Source organism: Lepidochelys olivacea (genome assembly GCF_965140295.1).
Source record: "Lepidochelys olivacea isolate rLepOli2 genome assembly, chromosome: 21".
NCBI classification, from domain to species: Eukaryota; Metazoa; Chordata; order Testudines; family Cheloniidae; genus Lepidochelys; species Lepidochelys olivacea.
This window is the reverse complement of record NC_140431.1, coordinates 8,665,104-8,690,974: the sequence shown is the minus strand read 5'-3', so window position 1 is coordinate 8,690,974 and position 25,871 is coordinate 8,665,104. Positions and strand designations below refer to the sequence as shown.

The 25,871-nt window shown below is 48.6% G+C and overlaps 1 protein-coding gene across 1 annotated transcript; it reads right to left on the bottom strand.

Annotated features, from left to right (window-relative positions):
* Nucleotides 1-42: 42 nt before the first annotated feature.
* Nucleotides 43-19,402, bottom strand: CCND3 (cyclin D3). The gene is made up of 5 exons (XM_084611470.1): nt 19,029-19,402; nt 16,614-16,829; nt 6,895-7,054; nt 5,743-5,885; nt 43-518 (listed from the first exon to the last, which is right to left on the bottom strand). Exons 1-5 carry the CDS (start codon nt 19,224-19,226, stop codon nt 348-350), a joined length of 888 nt encoding a protein of 295 aa, XP_084467596.1. The 5' UTR covers nt 19,227-19,402; the 3' UTR covers nt 43-347.
* Between the last annotated feature and the right edge of the window lie 6,469 nt (nt 19,403-25,871).

Here is a 25,871-nt window from a genome sequence, read left to right as displayed (position 1 = left end):
CACCCCCTCCCCAGATATATTTTAATCCCTGCCCCCCACAAAAAGTCCCCCCCCCATCTGGTGAGGCAGGTTAACAGTGTGGACAGCAAACTACTGCCAGATGCCGACCTGCTTGAGCCTCCTCTTGAGAGGTCATCACCACCTATCCTCTCACCCCCCCTCTGATGTTACTGGGCTGATGGGTGGACAGCTGATGGGTCCTTGCTGCCTCTCAGGTGAGTGGACCGAGTCCCTGGTGTGTTTCAGACGGACAGAATTAGTGGGCAGCAGGTTCCACAAGGTCTCTCCCCTTCCACTGTGAGGTCCTGTTCTCATGGGGCTGGGTGACTATGGGGAAGGGGGGTTCATCACAGGTTGATGTCTGTGACGTCTGTAGGCGTGCTGGTCATGCTGACGTCCTGGTTGGCCGGGTAGTCTGGAGTCTTGCTGGAGCTGTATTCCTGCTGGGGTTGGGAAGCCTGTTTCAGGCTCTCGGCTAAGGCTGCCTCAATCTGCTCCTGACACGCTTTCAGGCAATCCTGCAAGAGAGGAAAGAAACAAGACCAGAGGCTTCAATTCCACTCTGCCTCTCGGAAATCAGAGAGCCCTGCTGATGTCTCTAAACAGGTGCGGGGCTATATTTCACGCCCGAGCATCTAAATGGCTGGACGGGGCTTAGTCCTAGACACAGCGTCTCCAATTTTTTTTATCTGAGTTTATTCTTTAAGCCCCTTCTAAGACAATGCTCTGCAATGACTCCACCTCTTCTCCCTACTCTACTGGATTCTCATGAAGGTCCCTACGGAGGGGTGCAGGTTGTTCTGGAGCATTGGGAGAGGTTGGAAAGGCAATTTCCCTAGACATGATCCCTTCTTCAGCTCCACAATATCATGGCTTTTCCTACTTTTGTTTCCTCTCTTATTGGAAGTAAACAGCTTCTGCACTGTTATTTACCTATATTAATAACACGGAGCAAGGACCTGTGTCAGACTGCACACACATTAGCCTAAATGCACAGAGAAGTTTTTCAATACTTCCAAGAGAAGCTTGTTTCTTTAGTCACCTGGGCCTTCCAGCAAGTGCACACATACTCGCTCTCTCTCCCATTTGTCCTCCTTCAGAGCTCTCAGTCTCTGACGGGGCTGCCTAAGTTCTTGTAGAGCCCCAAATCACCACGGTATCTGGCACCTTCTGGGGAGTTAAATTAAACCCCCAGTTTTTGGTCCTTCATTTCGGACAGAGGACCAAGCTGTGCTGTGTGGGGGAAATTAGTAAAGTGAGGAACATTAGGGAACAGTTTTCAACTTAACTCCACGCCTTCTTTCTGTGAAAGCTAGACCCAGACTTCTCAGACTCCAGTCAGCTATCCCAATCCAAGGGTCTCATGCAAAGCTCTCAGTTTTTGCAGAGGACATTAACACGTTTAGGATGCAGGTACATCTACATGATGAAGTATGCTCCTCACTAGGCTCTTACACTTTCTATACCATCAGAGAGCTTCATCTCATTTTCCCTAGATTCTTCATGCACTGGGAGCCCAATACTGCGTCTCCTAGCAACACTGTCCAGGATCCTAGGTCCAGTGCATTGCTTGGTGCAAGGGAAATGCCCAGCCTCAGAGAAACATTGAAGCAAGAATGATTTTAATTAGCAGAGCCCGGCAAGTATGGAAGACAATCCCCCTAGAGCCTCTGCAGGGTGAGGAAACTCCTCCAGTTTGACACTAGATTGCAAGTGACTCACCAGAGTGCTGCACAAGATGCAGCGGAGTCTGGGACCTCCTGCATCTATAAAGGGCAGAGGTTGCCCTCTGCCCCCAGTTTCTGATGAGGGATGGTGGCATTTTGCACATGCGAGAGCTGGGGTTCTGGCCAGAGCCCGGCTGGACTCTTGGGCCGTCTCTGTTCACAGGATTGTGTCATACATAGAACCTCTTACCAGGAATCCACAACTGGTTCTTAGAAACTGACAGAGGATGTGGCAAGCAAAAATAGCAACACCCACCTCCCCTTCCCCAAGTCATTTCCAGTAAGCATAGCCTCTAGCCTTCTACCCGCAGCAACGAGGCGAAAAGAGCTGTACACGGGGCCCCAGCAACAGCCATTCTAAACCCCCTCTTGGCCAGTTCCCTGCTGTGTTAGACCCAGGGCAGGAGAAGGAGAGGGGACAGCCAGCAGGCCACGTCTATGGGCTGCAGGGGCAGGGGATAGACAAGGAGACCCTGGTTTGAGTTCAGCCCAGGTCGGCAGTAACCAGAAGCTGCCACTGTTGGATGGCCTCTCTGAATTCAGCAGCTAGGTCTACTAGGAACCGAGACAGAGGTCTGTGTCTCATAAAAGCCACCACTGCAACCTGCCCCGTTGCGGGTGATTTCGGCAGAGATGCTATGGACTGTCTAGGCATCGAGAGGGAGCTCTCCTCTGGCTCTCTGGAGGGGCCTTGCACGCTGGCAGAGTATGCTGTGGATGCTTGCCCTGCCCCTTGCCCCTGCAATACCTGTTGTGTAAAGGAGCCCAGAATCTAGGGCTGTCACCTTCCACCAGATGCCTCTTTAAAAAATGAGGTATGGTCCCATGCCTTACAGGAAAGGGGGAGGAGGACTCTATCCCCAGGGAGACAGGCAGGTTAATGCTGCACCCTCCTATTCAAACCTTGGATGGGGCACGTTTATCAGAGAGCAAAGACTTGTTAAGTAGCAAACGGGATCCCTTGGTGATCATACGCTTAAAATCATTAAGGATTAACAAACCTATTCGATGCTTGAGGCCCTGAGTCCTTACGGCCCAGATACCCCTGGCAGGAATTTATCAGCCTGGTAGCAGAGGCAGAACAGAGCAATGCAGTGCAGCCTGCAGAACGCTAAGTCCTTGCATGTCCTTAATGCCTCTGCACCACCGCCAGCATTCATGAATTAAGCCTTAAGGGTTCAGGGAAGGAGGTTATCATCATCCTCTATTTAAGCAGTGGAGACGCTGAGTCACAGGAAGGGGAAGAGACCTGGCCAAGCTCAGGGACTGAATCAATGGCGGAGTCGGGGCCCAGGAACCCAAGCTTGGAATCCTTCCCCCATGCTCCACCCACTAGAACTCCAGTGGAAGTAGCCCAAAGAAAGGTTACTGCAGCTAGAGAGGACATGGCTGTCTCTTGGGATAGAGACCGACTTTTTGCTCTTTGTCTGTACAGCACCTAGCACAATGGGGTCTTAGTCCAGGAAGGGGGCTTCTAGGTACTGCAGTAATACAAAGAATAAATAACAACAGCCGAAGCTCAGGAGATGGGCCCTGAAGACAGGACTGGCATGGAGAAGTTGGAGTGAAGCCGAAGGAAACGGGGAGGGGGTTGGGAGAAAAGACTGCACTGAGCGCACACGCCGATGAGGTTACATAAGGGGAGGCAGCCTAGTAACAGCTCTGGGTCTCGGCGACTCCAGTGCCCTCTAATCTTTCCTTTGTGTTCCCCCTCGCAGGCCTTTGAAATCTTCCCTGCTTCCCACCTGTTCTCCTCCGCCAGCTCCAATTAACTCTGCTCCCAGGGCAGCATTCAGCCGCTGCCCCATTCACTGAAGCAGCTTGCGAGCAGCTGGCTGCAGGCAATTCAAAGTTACTTTTTAAAGGCTCAAACAAAAACCGCTGAGCAAATAAAGTGAGCCCCCCCCCAGCCCTCTTCTGACAATGCTAGGCTGTGATTATCCCTCTCCCGGCTCCAGTACAGCCCCAAACCTCCCAATTCCCCAGAGCGGCTATTGGGGGAGGGTAACGAACTCCGCGCCAGAGTTCAAGCATTCTGTGCCTGGGCAGACGCCGAGATCAAAGGGGCTCCTGAGGTCCAGTGCTCAGAGCAAGGGATGACTGAAGACAGGGAACTGAACCATCCTAGTTCAAGCCCCCCACCTGCTCCCCAAAAGGTGCTGAGGGTCGAGTTCCCCTCACTCCTGCCTTACGGCTCCTTGCGCATCCACCTTTGATCATGAGTCCCGGATTCTGGCTCCCTACCCGCCCACGCTTAGAGCAGCAGCAATCGGACACTGGGCAAGGTTAGCAGCTGCCGAGCCTGTTTTCCCCAGCACCGTCAACCCAATCCCGTTAACACCTGTCCGCTCAGGTGAGGGGGTGCCTCCCTTTGTGCCTGCTTTTCAAAGGCTTCCTGCACGCCTCCCATCATGCGGGACAAAAGGGGAAAGCGATCCGGGCCATCGTACGACCGGGCAGTGGGGGAACAGACCTCGGCACGTAGCAGCCACGCACCCCGCTGCATGCTATGAACTGGAGTAGTACCTCGGGCTAGCGTAGTTATGCTCTGGAAAAGGCAGGAGAAGAGCGGCATCTTTAACGCTTCCTTCCAGGGCATCCCTGCCAGTGACTGCTGGCCAGTGAAGATTCACAGCCCCTTGCGCCTACCTAGCCGTGGCAAGGGCCAGCACTATTTGTATTACTAATTATTTGTATTATGGTAGCATCTTGGTGCCCCGGTCACGGCCCTGGCCCCCACTGTGCTAGGCGTTGTACAGACTCAGCCCAAAAAGCCAGTCTCTGCCTAGCTTCAGCCACAGCTTTCTGAGCCAACACGGTGCGTGGAGAAGATACGTTCAGTCTAAGGACAGCAGCTGGGGAGGAGAGGATGGGGCTGACGAGATGGCAGCCATATACAGCAGTCTGCAGGAGGCCACACTGCTGCCCCTCCCAGCATTGTAATTCCGGCAGCAAGGAGAGAAGGAGCAGACGGTGGGAGGCTGAAGCAGCCGTGAAGGAGGGGAAACCAGATGCTCGGGGAGAGACTGGGGACTCCAATAACAAAAACACTCAAAGGGTTACCAGAGTCTGGACATTTGGGTGGTATAGTGTAGTGAGCATCCCTTCCATGACTGCTTAGTCCAGGCCAGGACGAAGGGAGACCTGGCGTGAGGACACTAAGCAGCATAGACCAAGTTAGTCTGGGAGCTAGAGAGAACCACAGGGTCTGCCTGTGTCCAGCAGCCTCAGTGAAGAATCCCATTTCGTTCCATTACAGCCAAGCCCTGTCCCTTCTCTACTTTGAGGGTCACTTATGGGGGGCGGGCAGCAACCCCTATATCTGAAGCTGGAGAATAAAGGAGACCTAGACCCCAAACCTGACTGTGAGAAAGAGAACTATCCCTCCCTCCCTGCAGAATGAGACTTCAGGCCTGGGCACTGAAGCCCTGTAACACTTCTTGGCTTGAGCAGCTACTTCTCCCATCCCTGCCTGGCCATTCCTGATGACACAGGTTTCTCTCCCCAACGTATGTATGCAGCCTCTCCTCTGCCTTAAGCCCCAGCCCATGCACCTCTGCTGGGAGGCTAGGAATAAGCACAAATGCCTTGGGACCTTCTAGATCTAGCTTAATCCAACTACCCAACAGGGTGAAGGTGACAGACTTTCCTTAGCATAATCGCTTAGCCCCTGTGCTGCCTTCTCACTTAGATTCCAACTCTTTACCCCCAAACAGATTCCTGGTGGTCTCCCCATCCCAGAACAGCAACATCCAGTGGTCTGATCAGCTTGGCAGTGCCTGGGCAGAGATAATAAATACTATTTTGCATTATAAAACACCTTCCAGCTAATAATCCCCAGGCCCTTTACATAGGTGGGCGAGCAGCATTCTGGTGTCCATTTTACAGATGAGGAAACTCAGGCACAGAGAGGGGAACTGAAATGCCCAAGGACACGCAGTGAATCCAGTAACCGAATCCTCAGTCCCCTGACTCCCAGACCTCTGTGCTGCACTTCCCCCAAACCAGTACTTACCACCTCTGTGCCAGTAATGCTGGCCAGCAGCTCCGTGAGTGCCTCGCCGGAGAAAGAGTTAGCCGAGACAGACAGGCCGTGAATCGCTGCGCCAATGCTGCCCGTTGCAATCATGGACGGAGGGTACATAGCAAAGGTGTAATCTACAAACCCAGGCAGGGAAAGGAGTAAGGAGTGTTAGCAAGGATCCTCGTGAATGTGGCTGCGTCCTCCAGCAACCTTGTCAAACTAACAAGTGGCGCAGTCCAAGACAGGAAGAGGCATGGCTTACAGTGGTGCAGTAGATAGGACTAGGAAACAAGGGGTAAAACTAAGGGCTTGTCTACACAGGGAAGTTATTCCACAATAAGGTTGGGTGTGAATTAAAGTGCTATAGCTATTCTGGAGTAAGACTCCGTGTAGACAAGCCCTAAGCAAAGGAAAGCGTAGCCTGAATGTCAGGAATGCACTGAGATCTCAGCTCCGCAGGGGAAGTACTGGAAACCGCATTGCTTGGGTGGTTAGATCTAGACTGGAGAGCACCCAGAAGGGAGTGATGCTGCACTGGCCTGGGAAACCCCAACAAGCCTTTGCCATCTCTAACTTTTGGAATCTGACATTAAAACTCTGGCCTAGAGCCAAGGGGCCAGGTGGTGGGGGACGCTCAGGAGTGGTGTGTTTGTGCCGTTCTCGCCACTTGAGAGGCCCGGCGGGGTGGTAAGAGCAGACGCTGACCACAGGCAAAATGGTAACTTTAGCAGACAGCTGACTGCACCATGCCAGGCTTTAGCCATTGTAATAATATTCACATTGGGGCTTTGCCCTTCTGTGGCAGCTTCCAGCCGAGGGTCTCGAGGCAATTTACAAACATTAGTGCGCTCAGCCTTGCAACCCCATGTATTATCATCCCCAGTTTTTCAGACCGGGAGATGAACTCACTGAGAGGTTAAGGGCCTTGATTTCCCCAGCAGATGTGGGTGCTGAGCCTCTCTGGACATCAGGCCCCAAGTGACTTGCTCAGCAAGTCAGAATGGCAGACGCAGGAATCAGAACCAGGTTACCTGGCTCCCAGTCCTGTGATGTAACCACCAGCCCGCCCTTGTTGCTTGCTCTAGCCTGGCCGGCCCCAATGAGACAGCTCTGCTGCCCCCAGCACAACAAGCAGCCCCGTACCTGTGGCACACAAGGCGATGAAGGTCTGTGCGTGCTTCTTCACCAGCTCTACCTTTTCCATGGGCAGCGGGAGCCGATGGAGGATGTGAACCAAGAAGTCATTCGCTATTACCGACACCAGGTCCCACTTTAGCTTCTCAAGGACGAGAACCTCACAGTCCTGAGCAGGGGACAGAGCGAGTGTTACACAAACAGGTCAGACTTTTCTGTACAGAAAGTGCTTTGCTACAGAGAGAGTTAGCGAGAGCCAAGAGCGTGAGAGCACGGTGCTTAGGGAGGAGCCAGCCCCGCGGCACACCATCCATGCTGCAGTGCTATGAGGCAGGACAGAAAGAGGGGAAGCAAAGTTCCTGCCAGGGGGACTCATCTCCCCCCAGTCTGACTGGGGGACAAATCCATGCCTGCACTGATGCACAGCCTTGCGCAGGGATCAAGAGAGGAAGCAACAGGCCTCTCCTCTATTTAACTAGCACTAAAGGCTTCCTTAACTTGCAAGCCTGCTGCAATAACCCCTCTGGGACAGTGCAGAATAAGCAGGGTGTAGGCACCCCCTGGCCACTCCCACTCTCCGCTCCCAAAATGTCTCCCTGAAGTAGGGGAACAGAGATGGGTACACCTCCTCTGTGCTTGCTGGAGACGCCCCTGGCTTATGACTGTGCAGCCTGAAGGGGCTATCGGGCACGGATGAGTTCTGCACCTAAGAAAGGTCACAGCAGTTTACAAGGGACGGCCCTGAATATTCCAGCAGTGGATGCAGTTTACATGCTTACAACAGCGAGGCACAGAATGAGTGTGCAGCTAAACCAAGCCAACCTACGGGCCAAATTGCACAGTCCTCACTCAACCTAACCTCCCATTGATGGTAATAGGTGTCTGCCAGAGTAAAAAAATCACAGAATTCACCCTGGAGCATGAACCTTAATACCCTCCATCTATAACCACTTTACGGTTGGACCGTATATACTGACTGCTTCACAGACTAATGAAATGCAGCCACCTCTAGGTTGGAGCACTGAAGCCATTCTATAACCGGGACACTTTGTGATGCATTTCTTGTTTTAGAAAAGGAAGAGTAACTTTTCCAACGGCATCTACAGGGATGTTTAACTGGGGGATTACGTTAGAATTTGGCTACAATGCCAAGCTTAGTATACAGTATTACTGGGGAACAGGGCACTGGGTTCTTTAGTGACAACAAACGGTCAGGATGCCTACTTACAGCACCTCCAACAGTACCATGCCCCCTAGCACCAGGCTGGGTCACTGGCTCACTACCAACTCGTAAAGAAGAGCATAACCCAGTCACCACCCCACTTCCTTCAACACCTTTCCAGAAGGGTCTCTTGTCCAACAAACTTGACCCAACTTGGCTCAAAAGACCTGGTGAGACCCCAGCGTGAGGCGGTATGACAGGTCTGCTGCAAGAGCAACTTTTAAACATGGAAGGACTAGAAAACAGACAGAATGACAGGGACCCTTTCGAACACGAGCCTGCAGCATTTCTATAGCTCCTTCCACAAGGTGAGCTCAAAGCACTTTATGGACTCTGGGCTTGATCCCTAGAGGTGCCGTGCCCTAGCACGCCCGTTGATTTCAGCTGGAGTGGCAGCTGCTCGCCCTCTCTCAGAATCATGCCAATGGAGCTTCCAAAGAGCCCCCTGAGCCTTATTCCCACTTCAGAGGGGGAAAGCGAGGCACAAAGAGGTCAAGCGGCTTGCTCGAGATCACACAGCAAGTCTGTGGCAGAGCCAGGAATAGAATCCAGGATCTCCTGTAGCCAATAGGTGTCACTTCCTCCTTTTGTTAAAAAACAAAATAAAAAACAAAACAAAACTAGCCCTTTCATTTCATGGCCACCTCAACAGGAAAGATGACCTATACAATGGGGAGAATAGCACTGCCCAGCCCCACAGGGGAGTTGTGAAGACAGGTATACTAAAGCTTGTGTGAAGCGCTCCGATATTACCGGGATGGAGGCCATGTAAGTGCAACAAATAAAGTGGTGTCTCTACCTCTTGACATCACTTGGCCTTAACTAGGTCACTTGATTTCAGAGTGTAGTTCCCATTACCAGAAGTCCCATTATCTTTAAATGGAAATAGATTACGGGGTTGATTTTGCCCCCCCAGAGAAACTGACAGGGCAGCCAATTCTGCCAGGATAAGCAGTTTTGAAGAAGTGAGATTGATTTTTCAGAAGGATCTGGCTTAGCTTATTTAAAAGCAAAAAAAAAAACAAAACCAAAAACCCCACCTTTCCTCCTTACACAACAGTACCAGTTCTGAGTTGTTAAACAACATCATTGCTCAACCTGTTTTGAATTGCCCACTGGGCAGAACGCATGGTATCATCACTGTGTGGCTACAAGGCCATTTCCTGCCAGTGGATGGCATTTTGCTAGAATCAGGGTTGTTTTAGGGTGTTGGGTCCCCATCCCTCCTGGCCCCAGATGGGTTTCCTGGTCTTTTATACTGACTAGCTTACTTTCCACCTTCGCAGTACATAAGAACAGCATCTACCCAACAACCTATACACTCTTCAATTAAATGCAGTGAGGAAAAGCAAGGAGCAAGTAGAAGACTGATTGTAAACCACAGGTCTTGAAGATCACAGGAAAAGGTCATTTGGGATGCACCATATTACAGGAGAATATAGAACAGACATCAGGCTTGGCTACAGACAGGGGAGTCTGAGCTGCTGAAGACTAGCAAGAGGACCCAGAAACAGACCTCTGCTGGAGAGCCCAGGGATCGGGAATGGGATACAGAGCTCTTCCTAATTAGGACACAGCCTCGGGCAGTCCTGACTGAAAGTTGTTACCACCTGATGGCTGCCTGCCTGTGTGAAATGAGATTGCCGAGGCTCAATCCAAGTCTTTGGGAATCGGGGTTCGAATCCCTTTGTTGCCAATGTCACCGGGAAGGCTGACATACTGAAGCGAACACTCCCTTTTGCCCCGATATGTAGACTGTCCAGGTCAGGCCCAAAGGCCTCTTTGTGGGGTTGGGGCACTGATGGGAAAGCAAGCCTGGCTACTGCTCAGATTTGCTCTGTGGCTAATAAGATAAGCTTTAGTCAAACAAGTTATTGGGCTTACCACAAGAGTTACTGGATGAAATTCTCTGGCCTGTGTTACCCAGGAGGTCAGACTAGATGATCTAATGGTCCCCTCTGGCCATAAACTCTATGACTCTACTAACAGGAGACTGAAGCCTCAAAGGTGGTCAGTCTGGGACCTCCCACCCAGCACCGAAGAGACACAAGACATACCAACCACAAACAAGAGACAGAGGGAGCCTGTCCCAACTGCAGGAAATGTTTGGCAGAAGATCATCCCTTTTCACCTACAAGGAAAAACTGAAGCCCAGCTGAGAAAGCTGGCGGCCCATGGGAGCTCCCCCTGGACACACCAGGCCAGGCTTAGAGTGTGTGGAGGGTTATTTCCCCCCTGCAGCACTGACACTGATCTGGTTTTATTACCTGTCTGGGTGACTCAATCTGTCCTTTCACGAAAGACAAAGCAGCAGCTCTTCCCAGGGTATGCAGGGAGGCTCAAAACAGTCTTGGAGCTACAGATTCTCAGCACCTCAAAGGATCATTCTCATGGAAGCTTTGCACCACCCTGTCCAATAAAAACTTCTCGCTACTCTCTCTGCCCCCCACCCTCCCTCCCTGGCTTCCAGCTTTGAACTGCGTGTCAGAATTTCTTAATCACTAGAAGCACAACAAAAGGCTGTACCAGAGAGGAGAGCAGCACACCAAAGCGACAGTGTTCTCAAGATCACAAACATCCTTTTCCTGGAGTTTCCTTGGCATCTAATTGGCTTGCTCCGAATGGTTAAAAAAAATTAAAAATAGGAAATTATCCTTTGTTTCTTTAGACTGCAGCGTTTATCATCGCTCTGGAGAGCCATCAACACTTCCCAGCTAGCTCGGCATTTTCTCTGTACTGGGAGAAAGTCAGGTCCCAGTCCTGCAGGATACTCAGTGTGCAGAACACCCCTCCACTTGGCTGGGATTTCTATGCATGGAGAGCACACACAATCAGGTTCTTCACCAGCAAATCTGCTCTCTTGATCTCTCCCCACTGCATCCAGTACTGGTTTTAGTAATGCAGCTTCCACTGTGCGTTACCTCCCCTTCTCCTGTCAAGATGACACCAAAATGTGGTTCTACTCTGAAACATAGCCTCAAGGGACCCTGTGTTTAACATGTCTCAGTGATTTCTAGCTCAAGTGCTTACGTGTATAAAGATGTTTTTACTGTTTTGCAGCCCTGCAAACTCAACCTGGATCTGAGAGTCAAGCTGGGTCCTTTCCTTCTTGTAGATCTTCATTCTCAATAAAGATGCTGCAGGTCAAATTTTACCCTCAGAAATACCTGTGCAACCTCACTGCCTTCGATGAGTTTGCATTAGTTTAAATGACTGGACTTTAGGAAGCAATTCTGTTCAAGACACCCAAGGAGGAATGGAAGCCGGCTCACTTTCCTGTCACTCTGCTGGCTCTGCAGGAGTAATGGGAGATGAAGTTCATGCTAATTTTTGTCACTACAGTCAGCAGAGCTGATGAGCAGCAAGGTGCCACTGTAAATTCACTTTTCACAGCAGACCGGCACTTTATATTAGAAACAGCCGATTTGAGCAGCTCCGACCTCCTTCCTCTACGTTCGTTCGGCTGACTCAAGAAGTGAGTGGGAAGAGACTCCAAAGCTGCAGTTGGTCACCTAGCCTACTTAGCAACAGATGCAGAATTACTGAAATGAGCAGCACGTGAAAGTCCATTTGCAAATAGGAAACTCTGGTTAACTCTTTGTGTCTGTCTCCTGTGAAGGATCGGAGCTCAGGCTCCAGTGTATAGTAAAGGCTGGAACAATTTCTGCCCCCTTCCAACTCCCCAACAGAACGGTCACATCAGTTGCACCCAAGAATTAAGCAAAACTTGCCTGATCTGCTTTCCTTGGAAATGCTCTGCCAAGAGCAGTCATCACTTCCCACAGTCTACTGCTGTCTCTCTTTCCCTATCTCTACCTACCATGGGCTGCTGGCACAATTCATTGTGTTATCTAAGGGCACCCTCCTGCTTGGGAGCTTAAGTGGAGGATGCTTGGCACCCTGCAGGACTGGACCCTTCAATCTAAGCTCCTCTAAGAGAGGAACCTGCCTTTCCATAGGTCTCTAGAGCACTCGAGCTATACAGAATAACTCTCCCCCAGCAATGGCCGTATTTTCAAGGGCTTAGCCTGGAGAACTTGGGACAGATTTTTAGAAGAGCTCTGCACCCAATGTGCTGGGCTCTTCTGAAAATCTGGCCACTTATTTTGATGCCTAAATGGGTACTGAGCCCGTTTGAATTCTGACCACAACTGCCTTGCCGTCAGGAAGTCAGACATACTAAAGGTCAAAGCCCAGGAGTGTGCCGTACCAGATAGCAGGTCCTGAGTGGTCTTTGAAGATGGCAGCTGGAGAAAAGCATCAGTGAATGGGACTCTGGGAAGAGGGAAGGAGGAAGAAAAGTCAATGCTGCCACCTACGTTGGAGAATCAGCAGAGATGCCGGTAAGGTCTTTTGCTTGAGACACTTGCATTGATTTTGCAAGGCTGGAGCAGCAGGAGCTGGGATGGCCAGGACAAAAGCAAGACTCCAGCTTTACGGCAAAGACATTGGCAACCCATTGGCAATTTCTTCCCTCCCACACCATGCGCTTCAGGCTAACAGCCCAAGTGAAACTGCCTTGGGCTGCAACAGCACAAGTCATCTTCATTCTCACCTCCCTTCTGCTGCCCTGCAAAGAGCACATGGGTTATGCACAAACCGTTAACACCTCTGAATCCTCAGGGCAACCAAGATGCCAGGAAGCACCATTACTATATTGGAAGCCAAAACTATAATCTCTTTATTACCATGGTCTCCAATACCTAGGGATTGGGGGTTTCTTAGAGGACGAGATAACAGGACAGCTAATAAATGAACCAGGTCCTACCAAGCCAATGGACGGTATGACTTGCTGACAATAGCTGCTCCCTCCAACCATCTTGTGGCTAAGTACCATCCTGCACATGCAAGAAAAGCCTCTAGCCTTGTGGTTTAATGAAAAAAAGAAAGATGGTTAGATAACGCCCTTTGACGGAAACCCAACTTCCTCCAAGTGGACAAGTCCTTCATTTGCATCATTTCCTTCTGCCAAGAATAACTTAATCAAGATTTTGTTTTAATTTATCCTTTTTAGAACTCCAAGCTTGAGCCAGGCATCCTCTCCAAGAGGAGGAAGTGAACCCGCTGGGAAAGTGAGCCAGCTTCCCTTACAAGAGCCCAGGAGAGTGCGCCGGAAGCACAGATTTGTGCTAAGAGGCCAGGATGTATCCATTGTCCGAACCGTGATGAAGAAGCTCTCCTTCCCCTCCCTACCCACTCTCACTGCAATGTTGTGAAAGAAGAGAAGTCGATAACATTATTAGCACACAGGAGGAAAGCAGCAGCTTTCTCTGGTTTTGTAAGCAGAGCATTAACTCTGTCACATCCCAACACAAATGCAAACCTCACTAGTTCCATCCAAGGTTATCCTGGGGAGTTTGTAATCCTTCTTAGGTCATGGAGCCTATGACCCAGTAAGAGGGGATTAGAGTGGTAAGTCATACTACTGTCTGTTCCCAGCTGGGCTACAGAGAGTTTACCAAGAGCAGGACTGGTGTGACTTTCAGATCACAGCCTTATAGGTGTCTTCTTTCCCAATAACCTTCAAAGATAAAGCCCTTCTCCAGGCCCGCAACTGCTCTGGTCTACCTGCTGCCCCTAACCACAGTGCAACTCACCTTCTGCTCAATCTCCTCGAAAACAAACAAGTTAACCCCAATTACTAGAGAGACAACTGCCCCTGGAGCTCCACGCTAGTGTGTGGGAGGCTCCACTCTTTTGGCCATGGACACATGAATGAGAAGCCCATCTTTAGCACCATAAGGCAGGATGCTTGGCGCCAAGGGTGAAACCGTTCTTGCTCATCTCAGCTGGGCACTGACGCTGAAGCCTATTGGTGAAAATGTAAACGTCAGCACTCTTCACTATTTCACAAAAGGAAGTACTCTGATATTATGGTGATGAGTGGTAATACAAGAACTTAGATGACAGACAGAAAGGAGAGGTACAGTCGTATGAAGAGCCACACGATCCACTGAGCGCGGTGTCTCATTTTGGTGCACAAATAGGTGGAGCTTGGGTTGTGGGAGGCACCTGGCAGAGTACCACTACTTATTCTCCCCCGACAATATAACCGTGTGTGTGTGTGTGTGTGTGTGTAAAAGAGAGAGAGAGAGAGTGTGTGTATTTAGACACATCTTACCCAAGATTCCTTGCTTACAAACCCTTGAAATGGCTCCAAGTGTGGAGCCCTGAGCATTTCGGTTTAAAAAGAAAGGAAAACTTCAAGCTTGGTGCCTCTTTCACAGCCCAAGCACGCCCAGAACTACCTGCCATTTTGGCCCTCCCTAACTGAGCTTTCAAAGAGTAATGCCAGTTACACACGAAGCCTGAACAATTTCATTTAAAAAAACCCAAACCCACAGCCAAAAATCAAAATGATTTTATTTTGCACTTCAAGGCAGCTGAACCAACCTGAACATTGTTCAAGACTGGTGTCTGGTGGCAATCAGTCCAAATTTTTCAGCGATCACAGAAATAACTGCAACGGACACTACCTAGCTTCCACTGCTTGGTGGGCTCAGAAGAGAGACGAAGGACTGCCTGGGCCATGAAGACTAAATCCCCACCTCCGCTCCAGCGCTCAGGTCAGAAATGGAGATGAAGCAACATGTGGGAGAAAGCTTGCCTTGCTGCAGCCGAAGCACCTTCGGTCTCCAGGACTGGCAATTGGGCATCTTTCCCCAGCATTAAATCCAGACACGCAAACAGGCCATGGAATCAGAGCATTTTGACCTATCCATCCCATTCTCTCCTGTGGGCATGGGGGAAAACATCCTTCCCAGCTCTTCTTTTAAATGCACCCCACCCTCCCAGAAGATAACTCATGCCCCCGCTCCTGCTCAGGTGCTCGGCCTGCTGCCCCTGCAGCTGCCCCAACCTTTGCAGGCCCAGGTGTGAATGGAAACTGAATCTGTCTCTCTGCCAGATGGCAATCCCCATCATTACCACAGGCCCACACACACACACACACAAGCCTCTAATTTGGAAGCTGATCCAGAAATGAACTCCAGGCACATACCTCCCTCTATAATCCATGGGATTTACACACATGGAATATATTCAAGAATCAGGAAGTGCTGCAAGGGGTGAAGATTTATTTACAGTAGAGTTTTCATGCCCAGCATGACCCTCCTCTACAGCAGCACAGGCAAAGAGCTGCATTCCAACCATGGGGCCAACTCCACAGTCACAATGTGCACCTGCAACTCCTGTGGACAGCCGTACCTGGCCATCACATATGGCAGAATCCACCTACTCTGGTTGCGAGCATCCTCCACCCATGTTACCGAAGCAATAGCAATCCTCCATATATCTCAGGGGAAGTCGCATGGAGGTGAAGGGAACTTCCCCCAATCCTCATTTGCATGATAATAAAAAAAGTTCTCCAATAACGAGAAATGTCTATCAGCTCCCCCCTGAAAGTTTAGTGGGTCCACTCCCCACCCCGGGGACGAATCATTATTACATCATCTCACCACCCCCACTCCTCAAAAATAACCTAACCAGCAGATGACTAACCCTAGGAAATTCTGTTTGACAAACCGTCCAAAGGGATGTTTGTTACACTGAAGTCAGGTGGTGGTTCCCTCTTGAAGGTCACATGTTCCAACATGGCTGAAGCCCTTTCACATTCCTCCCCCATTGACTGAGCTCCACCAAGAAGACTCCACCCCATGGGACACCCAGGCAGCAATGGAGTTAAGTGAATAAGTCCTAGTGTCACTTGAGACCTTGTAAAAATGGCTTCACTTCGTTCCCATTGCACTATCCTGTCCTCCCACACACGATCCCAAACGGCAGCAAGTCCATGACACTTCCCTAAATCATTCCCAGCCCCCTCTACAGCACCTACCACCTTGGTCTCTGAGCTCCAAGGACTGTGGTCTCCCGGTGGGCAGGCATCTAGGTCACAAAAGCCCCCCCATCACAACTGGCCCCCCTGTGGGCAGTCTCAGAAGAAAGACCAAGGGTGAGAGGACATGGAAACTAAACTCCCCTCTCATCCCCAGAGATGAAATGCCTCCTGGTTTGGGCAGATAGGCATATTGATAGGACCTTCCCCATCCACTGCCTTTTACAGTACCTGTTCTGTGAATAAGGGCCTTTGATCTCTCCAGGGCTGTTGATCCAGAGCTATTAAAGCCCCAACATGGGACACAGTGAATTTCAATGATGGGGATGTGTATTTAACACAGGTAATGTTTTGTATAACCTCAGTGTCATGATTGTGCTGATCAGAGTAATCAATGGGGAGTAATACCAGGGCTGCATGCGGCCAAGGCAGAGGTGGCGGGTCTAAGTGAGGGGTGCAGTTCTACTTCTCCAAAACGTAGTGTGTTCACTTGGGCAAGGAAGCAGAGAGGCTATTTGCGGAACATGGGGGAAGGCACTTGGGGAAACAGGGGAAGGAAGACAGAAGGAGCCACAGGGCAGGTATGTCACCAAGCAGCAGCAGCAGCATGTAGAGGATGAGAGAGCTGGGTAGTGGGGTGAAAGGCTCTATTAGGCAGCGTGGGGAGGTTACCAAGAGTTGCTGTGGTGTGATGGAATTGTCTGTGTAAATGCAGAGTTTCTCCACAGTCAGGGGCATGGTCTCTCGCAGCTTGGAAGCCAGGAGCATGCAGACAGCCCCCAGAAGCTGCAAGTGACTTTTTCGAGTAGGGACCGAAGACAGGTAGCGATCCACGTAGTTCATGGCCAAGGGGAAGACCTCCTCTTCGCACTTCTGCTCCTCACACACCTGATGAAAGCCAACAGAAGAAACGAAGTGTTTTAAATGCAGGACTCCTCACTTCTTGTCCATATCAGGACTTCAAAACTACTAGTTATTGCGGAGTTTGGCACTTCTGTGGAGCCTTTCGTCTGGTGCTCTCAAAGCACTATTGGCCTTAAGAGCCAAATTCTCTGCTGGTGTAACTCCACCATGTCACCAGCAGAGACTTTGGCCCAATGTCCTACAACTTGCCTCACCTTCCCCTGGGAGGTAGGGAAAATAGTAAAATGGGTATAATGGAGCACAGAGAGGTTAAAGACCAAAATCTCCTAAAATGTCCACTGATTTTGAGTGCCTCTGTTTCTGATTCCCCAACTTCAAGCATCTAGGTCTTAATGACCAGATGTGCTGATCACTTTCTGCTCTCCTTGAATGGGGGTGCTCAGCACCTCTGAAAAAAATCAGTCCCATTGTGGCTACAGCTGGCCACCCAAAAACTAAGGCACCAAGAATCAGTGCCACTTTTGAACACTCTGGGCTAAGTGACTTGCCCAACATCACAAAAAGAGTCACCAGCAGGGCCAGGGATAGAACCCGAGTTCAAACTCCTGGCTCCTCTCCTCTATCTACACCACACTTATGACAGGCATACACAGAATCCAGGAGTCCTGAATTTCAGTCCCTTGTTCTAGTCCCTCAAGTATGCTATTAATACACCGGCCATATTTATTTCCTTGTTTTAACAGAACTACAAAAATATTGAGGTTTCCCCTTGTGCTATAGCAAAGATCACCCTTCTCTTTCAAACTGTAACTTTGCCTCCCTATGTACTCTCTACCCACATAAAACCACATGCCAGAGACTTTCTCCTTTAAAAAAAAAAAAATAGACTCACTTCTCATTTCACAGATTTAATTTTGGCTGCATTCCCCCTCACCCTCATTTAAAACAAAAAATGAAAGATTAGCATTTAGAACTAAATCCGGCTGCCACTGAAGTCAATGGAAGTTGTGCCACCGACTGCAATACGACCTACATTTGGTCTTAACTCAAATCCTATTAAACCGCACCCCTAGGAAATCCCAGTGATACAGCTTCTAACGTTACTTTGGACTCCTTCAACTCCTACTGAGTTCAGGGTCTTGCAGGATCAGGCCCCAGAGCAGCTTTTATCTCAGAAAGCACATTTAAGACAGAGGATAATTTAAAAAGTTGGAATCGGCATGTGCTTAAAAATGGAAACGGGCAGTTTGTTGCGACAGCCGGTGGGGTGGAGAGATCGACAGACTGAATTCAATCCAGATTCTGTTTCTTCCTCGTGTAATTTCATTTTCCTCTGAGTCTAGACTATTCACTGCTTGATCATTTATGAAAAGAGACGGAGACATCTCAGATATTGTCCTCATTAAGTTGTTTAATGCTGAAGATTGCATTCCTTTTAATTCAGTGGAGTGGGAGGTTGTGATGTTTTTCTAACCAGGCTCTCTCTTACAGCTGCATTGGAACCCCAGCTCTCTGGACTGACAGTTTTGGGGACTGGGGTAAGACAGATGGGAACCCTAGAGGAAAAAGCACACACTGCCAGGGCATGGAAGAGAGCATGCTGTCTGGGTGGGGGTGACCCTCTCGGTGCAGAAGGAAATGCTGCAATTCCCCATATGCAGAGGGGGGAAATCATGCTCCCAAGCACCCCAGGGCTATCACCACTACAAAAACCCAGGGGGAGGGAGGCCTCTTTCAAATGCCCTCTTATCCCACTATTCCCCCTGCCTAACCATCCCCCCCTCCACCAAAGATTGAGCACCAGACTCCTCCCACCACAGACTGAACCCCCACAAACCACAGGCCTCTCTCCCTGCCCCATCAGACTCTCTCCTTTGGAACTCATCCTGCAGCAAGCGACCCCCCCCCAAGCACCCCTCCCAACTGACACAGATCCCCCAAACCGAATGACCTCCCCACCAAAAAAAAAAAAAAAAATCTTCCCCCCCCCAATTGCCCCCACCACTAGGTGACCCCACTACATCCTCTCCTGCATTCACACTCCAGTGAGATCGGGGTGGGGCTCTCTCTCCCCCACACCCAGCCCCTCTCGCCTGCCGGAGCCGGGCAGCCGGTGTCTGCGGTGGGGACAAAGGAGGTGTTGGCTGGATTTGGAGGGAGTGTGGTGGTGGTGGGCGGGGGAGGTAGGACCCGGGTTGGGGGGGGGGGCCGGGGGTCCCGTACCTCCAGCATCCAAAAAGCCAGCATCTTCCGCATGTACGGCTTGATCTCCTTCTGCACGCAGTGGAAGTAGGAGACCCGGGGGCTATAGCGCTCCTCCTGGCTCAGCAGGTTCTGCAGCACCCGCCGGTCCCGCAGCAGCTGGAGGTCCCGCTCCGCCCTGGGCACACGCGGGGGGCCCTCCGCGCACAGCAGCTCCATGGGCCTGGATCCCGGGGGGGCGGTGGGAGAACTGGGGGGGGGGTGCAGCCGGGACACGGCTCGCAGGGGCGGGAGCCGGCGGCAAGGCGGGGGCGCTCCCAGCCGGGGAGCGGGGCGAGCACGCAGCACCGACCCCAGCCAGCGGCCGCTTTGCCCCGCGCTCCCGGCCGCACTGACAGCGCCGGGGCCCAGGGTAACAGTTTTTAGAATGTCGGGAAGTGAAGGGGCGGGGCCGCCGGCGGGCCCCGCCCCGCCGGAGGGGGGGGGAAAGGAGAGGGGCCCGGAGTGGAAGCCCCCTGGCTCCCATGGTGGGCTAGGCGGCTGCCCTGCTGCAGGAGAGGGGGCTGTGTCCCCGCCCATACGCTCTAGACTGGAAAAAAAACAGTGAGATTCCCCCTCCCACAATTTTCCTTTTTGCAACCACTGCACTGGAAAGCCACGTCCCCCCCCTCCCAACCCCCCAAATCCCCTCCTCCCCTCTGATTTCATGGTCTCTTGCTACTTACTGCAGCTACTCCCCAGCCAGTGGAAAGGGGCACTGACTTTTCACTCCACCCACTGGACACAAGCTCACCCATGGCAGCCTTCCAAAGACCTAGGGTGACTAGATAGCAAGTGTGAAAAATCAGGTTCGGTGTGGGGTAATAGGCGCCTATATGATAGAATATCAGGGTTGGAAGGGACCTCAGGAGGTCATCTAGTCCAACCCCCAGCTCAAAGCATGACCAACGCCAACTAAATCATCCCAGCCAGGGCTTTGTTAAGCCTGACCTTAAAAAACTCTAAGGAAGGAGATTCCACCACCACCCTAGGTAACCCATTCCAGTGTTTCACCACCCTTCTAGTGAAAAAGTTGTCCCTGATATCCAACCTAAACCTCCCCCACTGCAACTTGAGACCATTACTCCTTGTTCTGTCATCTGCCACCACTGAGAACAGTCTAGAGCCATCCTCTTTGGAACCCCCTTTCAGCTAGTTGAAAGCAGCCATCAAATCCCCCCCTCATTCTTCTCTTCTGTAGACTAATATATATAAGACAAAGCCTCGGATATCGGGACTGTCCCTATAAAATCGGGACATCTGGTCACTCTACGAAGATCCTGCATCGAGACATCAATCGCTTCGATACCTCATCATGCTGCAGTGATGCTAGGCGACAAAACATCGCACGGAATCCATCAGTGTCACGCTGCCTCAGATAACGTGCTGGGTGCTGTACATAAGGCACAACTGAATATTGCCCTGAGTCAAAGAGCTTACAGTCCAAATAACAGAAAGAAAGAAGAAAGATTGGACTGGGGAAACCCAGATGAGGGGGGGTTGTTTGTTGTTGTTATTTATTATTAGCATTAGTAATACTTTACTACAGTATCTGTCTATCATCAGTTCAACCACCAATGTTATCCAGTTGTGTTAAAACCACATCAAGTTTCAAGATCCGTGAGCACATTATGAGTATTCCTCATGGGGCATGGGTTCCCCTGGTTCAAAACAGGACAATCTGGAACTCGCAGAACAATTGCCAGCTCTGTTAATCGATTATTTCAGTCTCTTCAATGTTTAATTCTGCAGCTATTTTTATCTAGGACTCCTGGAAGCCCTGAGAATAATCAGATGTGAGTCTGTTGAAAGGATGTCTGCACTGGGCTTTTTTCCTCCAAAACCTATCCCAGTATTACTAATATTAGTGCAGCTTCCCTGGAGATAGCAACACTGGGAGCTTCTGTAGACGAGGCTTCCGCAGCTACTGGTGTTTTTAACAGCATGTAATAATGGTTTTGAAATAACATTCTGAACTTTTGAAAACTATCCTGAGCTCTTGCCTATTTAGACTAGAGACTCTTTAGGGCATGGGCTATCTCTCACTGTGTTTGTAAAAGTGCCTAGCACAATGGGGTCCTCCCCTGATCTCTGTTGGGACCTCTAGATGCTACTATAATACAAATAATAAATAATAATAATTAATACCAGGCTTATCTACATTAGTGTTCCTGATGTTGCTAACACTGTTGGAGCTGCACTAGTGTTAGCAATGATGGGAGATTTTTTTTTAAAGCTTTTATTACGTGTCTCTGCATACTCAAATCAAAGCCCTGCATATGCTCAGCACATGGTTTTCACACACGGTTTTCAAAAGTTCATAACTTCTTCTTTTAAAACCTTTTTTTTTTCAAATTTAACACAGATTAGCTCGTTTTCCAGATTACCTATATGTCAAGTGTGAAGATTTAACTGTTTTTGAGTTATCCGAGCTCAAAAGAAAGTCAAAATACATCATTTAAAATGAAAAACATGTTCCCTTCACACATAAAGAATTAGAAAAAGAGCTGAATGGAATTTCTTCAAGCTTTCGAATTAAAAAATTAAAATCTTCATCAGATTGAGAGTGAGCATGAGAAATTTCAGCCCAAAAGGTCAAATTTTGAGAAAGTTCTGAATATGAAAGGGAAAGGATTAAAATGAAATGACCAGCTCATATGAACTTTGAAACTATCACAGTGCTGTAATATGGCAACTGTAGGAACAGTTGGAAGCTGGATGATTAATCATATAATCATAGAGGTTAGTGGTGGAAAATACTTTCTAGATCATCTACTCCATTCATTTGTTCCTGACTCTATTTTCTAGTGCTTTATCCAGCCTGGGGTTAAATGTCTCAAAAGAAGGCGCTTTGCAAAGGGCCACATGTAGCAATTTATGCTGCAGTGTTACTCTGCTAAAACCACATTAGGGGTGCTGAGGAGCGGTAGCTGACCCATGGATTTACACTGGGGTGGCCAAAGTTCAGTTTATCTGAAGCAATCCCTACTAGGAGGCTTGGAAAAAGGCTGTGTAAATCACCATGTTCAGGAGAAACTGAATACACCGATATCATGGACATGTTGGATGAAGTGTCATGGATCTAAGATGGAGATTGTGATCAGTAGTACAAGCACTAGATTAGTATAAGGCATTCCAGGACCATTCTCCTGGAAATATGTTTGTATAACATTTCATCTTAAAAGAATGGAGGATCAAAGAAGTTAAAGATTGAATGACCAACCAGATCTTTGAGTTTATTCTTTCTCTCTTCCCAAGTTGTATTCACTACCACTTTGAGGCATCTAATACTTTTGCTTGACCTTCTAAAAATCTATGTTCAATCATTATAAAAAAACAGTAACCAAGAACGAACACATTTTATAAACTTGTTGATTTTTGAGCATAAGCAGAACAAGACAAAAGTCTTTATCTGCCCTGTTCAGGAACATTGACCCTGAAGAGAAAAAAATCTTTTTTGATCTGAGGCTTCAGAGTTCAAAATACTGCTCATTTTACATCTCCATAAACATGAAGGTCATGTACATGCCAGATTTGATATAAATCACACCCTAGTACTTAAAATGTCCATTTACTTAAAGGAATATGGGACCAAGCATTAGACTGATCTATCTATCTATCTATGCCATTTCTAATGATCCCATCATCATAACTATCATAGTATCTTGGTACTGGTTGTATGGTGTGTTACACAATGCTCACACAAAATCTTACAGCAACATAGCACAGATGAGGAGTAAAGTGGCGAGAGTATGTGGAATTATATTGATTCTATCCCAGTCCTAAAATGAAAAAGGGGAATTTCAGTAGGTGATATTAGAGAGACAAGGTGGGTGAGGTAATATCTTTTATTGGACCAACTTCTGCTGGTGTGAGAGACGAGCTTTCAAGCCACACAGAGCTCTATCCTGGGACAGACCCGGCTACAACTACACTGCATACAGTAGGTGATATGACATTCCAAAAATATACCTCCCATTACAACTTTCTTCCACCTTCCTTCACTTCCTGCTGTGTGGGCATGAAATATTTGAAGGATCCCTGAGAGCATTTCTGTAGACCAGTCAGATGGATTCAAACCAGGGTGACCCCCGCCCCATTCCTTTATTGTTGGCGGCATTTTTTGTTTTGTACACAGCGTGAGGAGGGCCTCAAATCCCACATTTTCAGTAAAAATAGACAGCAGCTATTTTCTTTAGCCAAGCAAAGGGAAACCACAGTGCTGGGTTCTTGGTCCCTACATTTTCTGGACTATGTCCTTTGAAATTGAAAGTTTCAGGTCATATACCAGACATAATGGTCTCACTCATGTTTGCTTAGTGTCCCATGGGTGGGTTTAACTCAGCCTGATTGTTAGAAATATGTTGAAGCTGAAGTCAATGCAGTTGGGGTGGGGTGGGGGGAGCAGTGGGGAAATGAAGGCTGTTGCATAAGAGAGAAAGTGTTCCTTCCAGATGATGACTTGGCAAAACTGATGCATCTGCCAGCCACATTATCAGGCTAGAAAGGCAAATTACAGACTTCAAGAGTTTGTGTGGAGGGAAGGGAGTACATTCCCGGAAAACCAAATTCTGGTCACTGTTGATCATGGATAGACAACTTCCTGGCTTCAGTGGTAGAGAAGTCAGAAATGTTAAAAAAAGGAAATTCCTTAAGAGAAAAAAAAATTGAGGGTTTCTAGACCTCCTGGATCTCAAACCAGCAATGTTTTCCTTTGCTGAATCACATGGGGGATCATTTTTTTGGTATGCAGATGATGTATGAACAGTCACCAGCACTAGGAGCTTTTAAAGAGGCACTGAAGCTACAGGGCCAGAATCTCTGTGAAGGGGGCAGCAGGTACCAAATTCACATTCTGACCACCATTAGGAAGAAGGCTGGAGAAATGTGTCAGGCTGTTCGTTAAATAAACCGATCCAGTTTGGGTCAGATTGTCAGTTGACTTTGGTGCCATTGACCTTGATGGCGCTACACTGATTTGCACCACCACGATGTTCTTTCATAGACAGGAGGGGGTACCTCTTCCATCCTTCTCTCTTTGCCTTTTGCAGCCACTATTCATTCAACTTTGAACTGCTCAGGACGAGACTATCCTCTTTCTTCTCTGTCAGACCTGACTAAAGCATTGTCAATGATGTCATAGTGAAACTGCTTAATGTACATGAAGGTCCCGAAAACCAAACCCACATGAATGAGCAAATAACTATAAAATTTACTGTAGGAAATACCCAAAATGAGACTAAAAAACAGACAGATTTCATGTGAGAGTTTAATAATAATACTGCATACTTTTCATCTTAGGATCTCAAGGCACTTTACAAATCTTAATTAGCTAAACTTCATGACCCACTTCACCCCTTGCGGCAGGCGCATATGATGCCCATTCTACAGAGGGGAAAATTAAAGGTACAGAGAGGTTAAGGTTAAGGTTACACAGCAATTCATTGGTACAGTGGGAAGTACAAACCAGAAGTCCTGGCTCCTGGTCCCATGCTTTAAACACAACCCTTAAAGGGGTCCTTGATGTCCTTTCTCATAATTTAATCATTCTCATTAAAAACTCCCACAGACTTCAAGGAGAGTTTGGCCTAGTATTGCAGGATTTGACCCATGGGATGTATGTCCTAATGCTATTTCCTAATAATGGCAACTATTATGCTCCATTTCCTCAGACCTTGTCAAACTTTTGAGCACAAGTAACTATTTCATGGTGTTTTCATCAGAATGAGCAGCAGAACACCGAATGTCAGTAATCCTTAACTGCATCATGTTGTAGAACAAGCCCTCTGAAGAAGACAGCTCTCTCTTTGGTCTGGTCGACACACAGCTGATTTAACTACTTCTGTCAGAGATGTGATTTTACACCCATTATAATTATATTGGTACAGATTCCAGTGTGGATGTAATTATATCAGTATACGAGTGCTAATACCATAATAGCCTGGGAATAATCTATACCGGTATAACACCTTTATACTGGTATAGCTGTGTCCACACAAGCGATATCGGTTTCTAAACCAATATAGTTAAAGCAGTACAAAAGCTGTCTGTACACAAACACATACCTTGGGATGCTTGCAGAACAGACCTAAATAGCGATAGGAAGTGACCACTCTTACGAAGAGGGAAATCATATGTCTTGTATTTTTACCCTATAATGGGGTTTTGCAACCGACTGGCTGTAGGACCTTGTACAAATCACTTGGGTCAAAATTTCCAAAAGTGGCTACTGATTTTGGGGGTCTCAGTTGTGGGGTACGTTGGGCCTGATTTTCAGAAACGTTGAGCCCTTGTAACTCCAAGTGAAGTCCGTGACTTCAGCAGAAATGGTGCTGATGGACGCCGTTGAGGATCTGGTCCAATGAGCACTTCACCTGACTTTACAAAAAGCATCAGTACCTATTGCCTTTAGCTGTCCATCTGTCACTTTTAGCAGCTGTTTTTGTGCTTTTGTTTCCCTTTTCCTAACACGATCTAAAATTAAATTGCATTTTCATTGACTCAAAAATGTACCAAACTCAGGCATCACCTGGTGAATGGTTGCTTTTGTCTCTGAACCAGGCCTTTTAGAAACTAACCAAATTCAAGTGGGAAAGAAAGAAAGATAGTTGAGTGAAACTAACCAATTTCAGAAATCAAACTGAGGCTTGGAAAGCCCCCAAATTGAGATTATATTTAGTTAATTTTAGGGGATTATCTGTGGTTACAGTTCATGCAAATTAAAAAAAAGAGCTTGTAAATTTTACATATAAAATATATTTTTTAACACGCCCTTCCCTTGTCACTCCTTCTTCTCCCCTTCCCCCACCCCAGTAGATCACATTA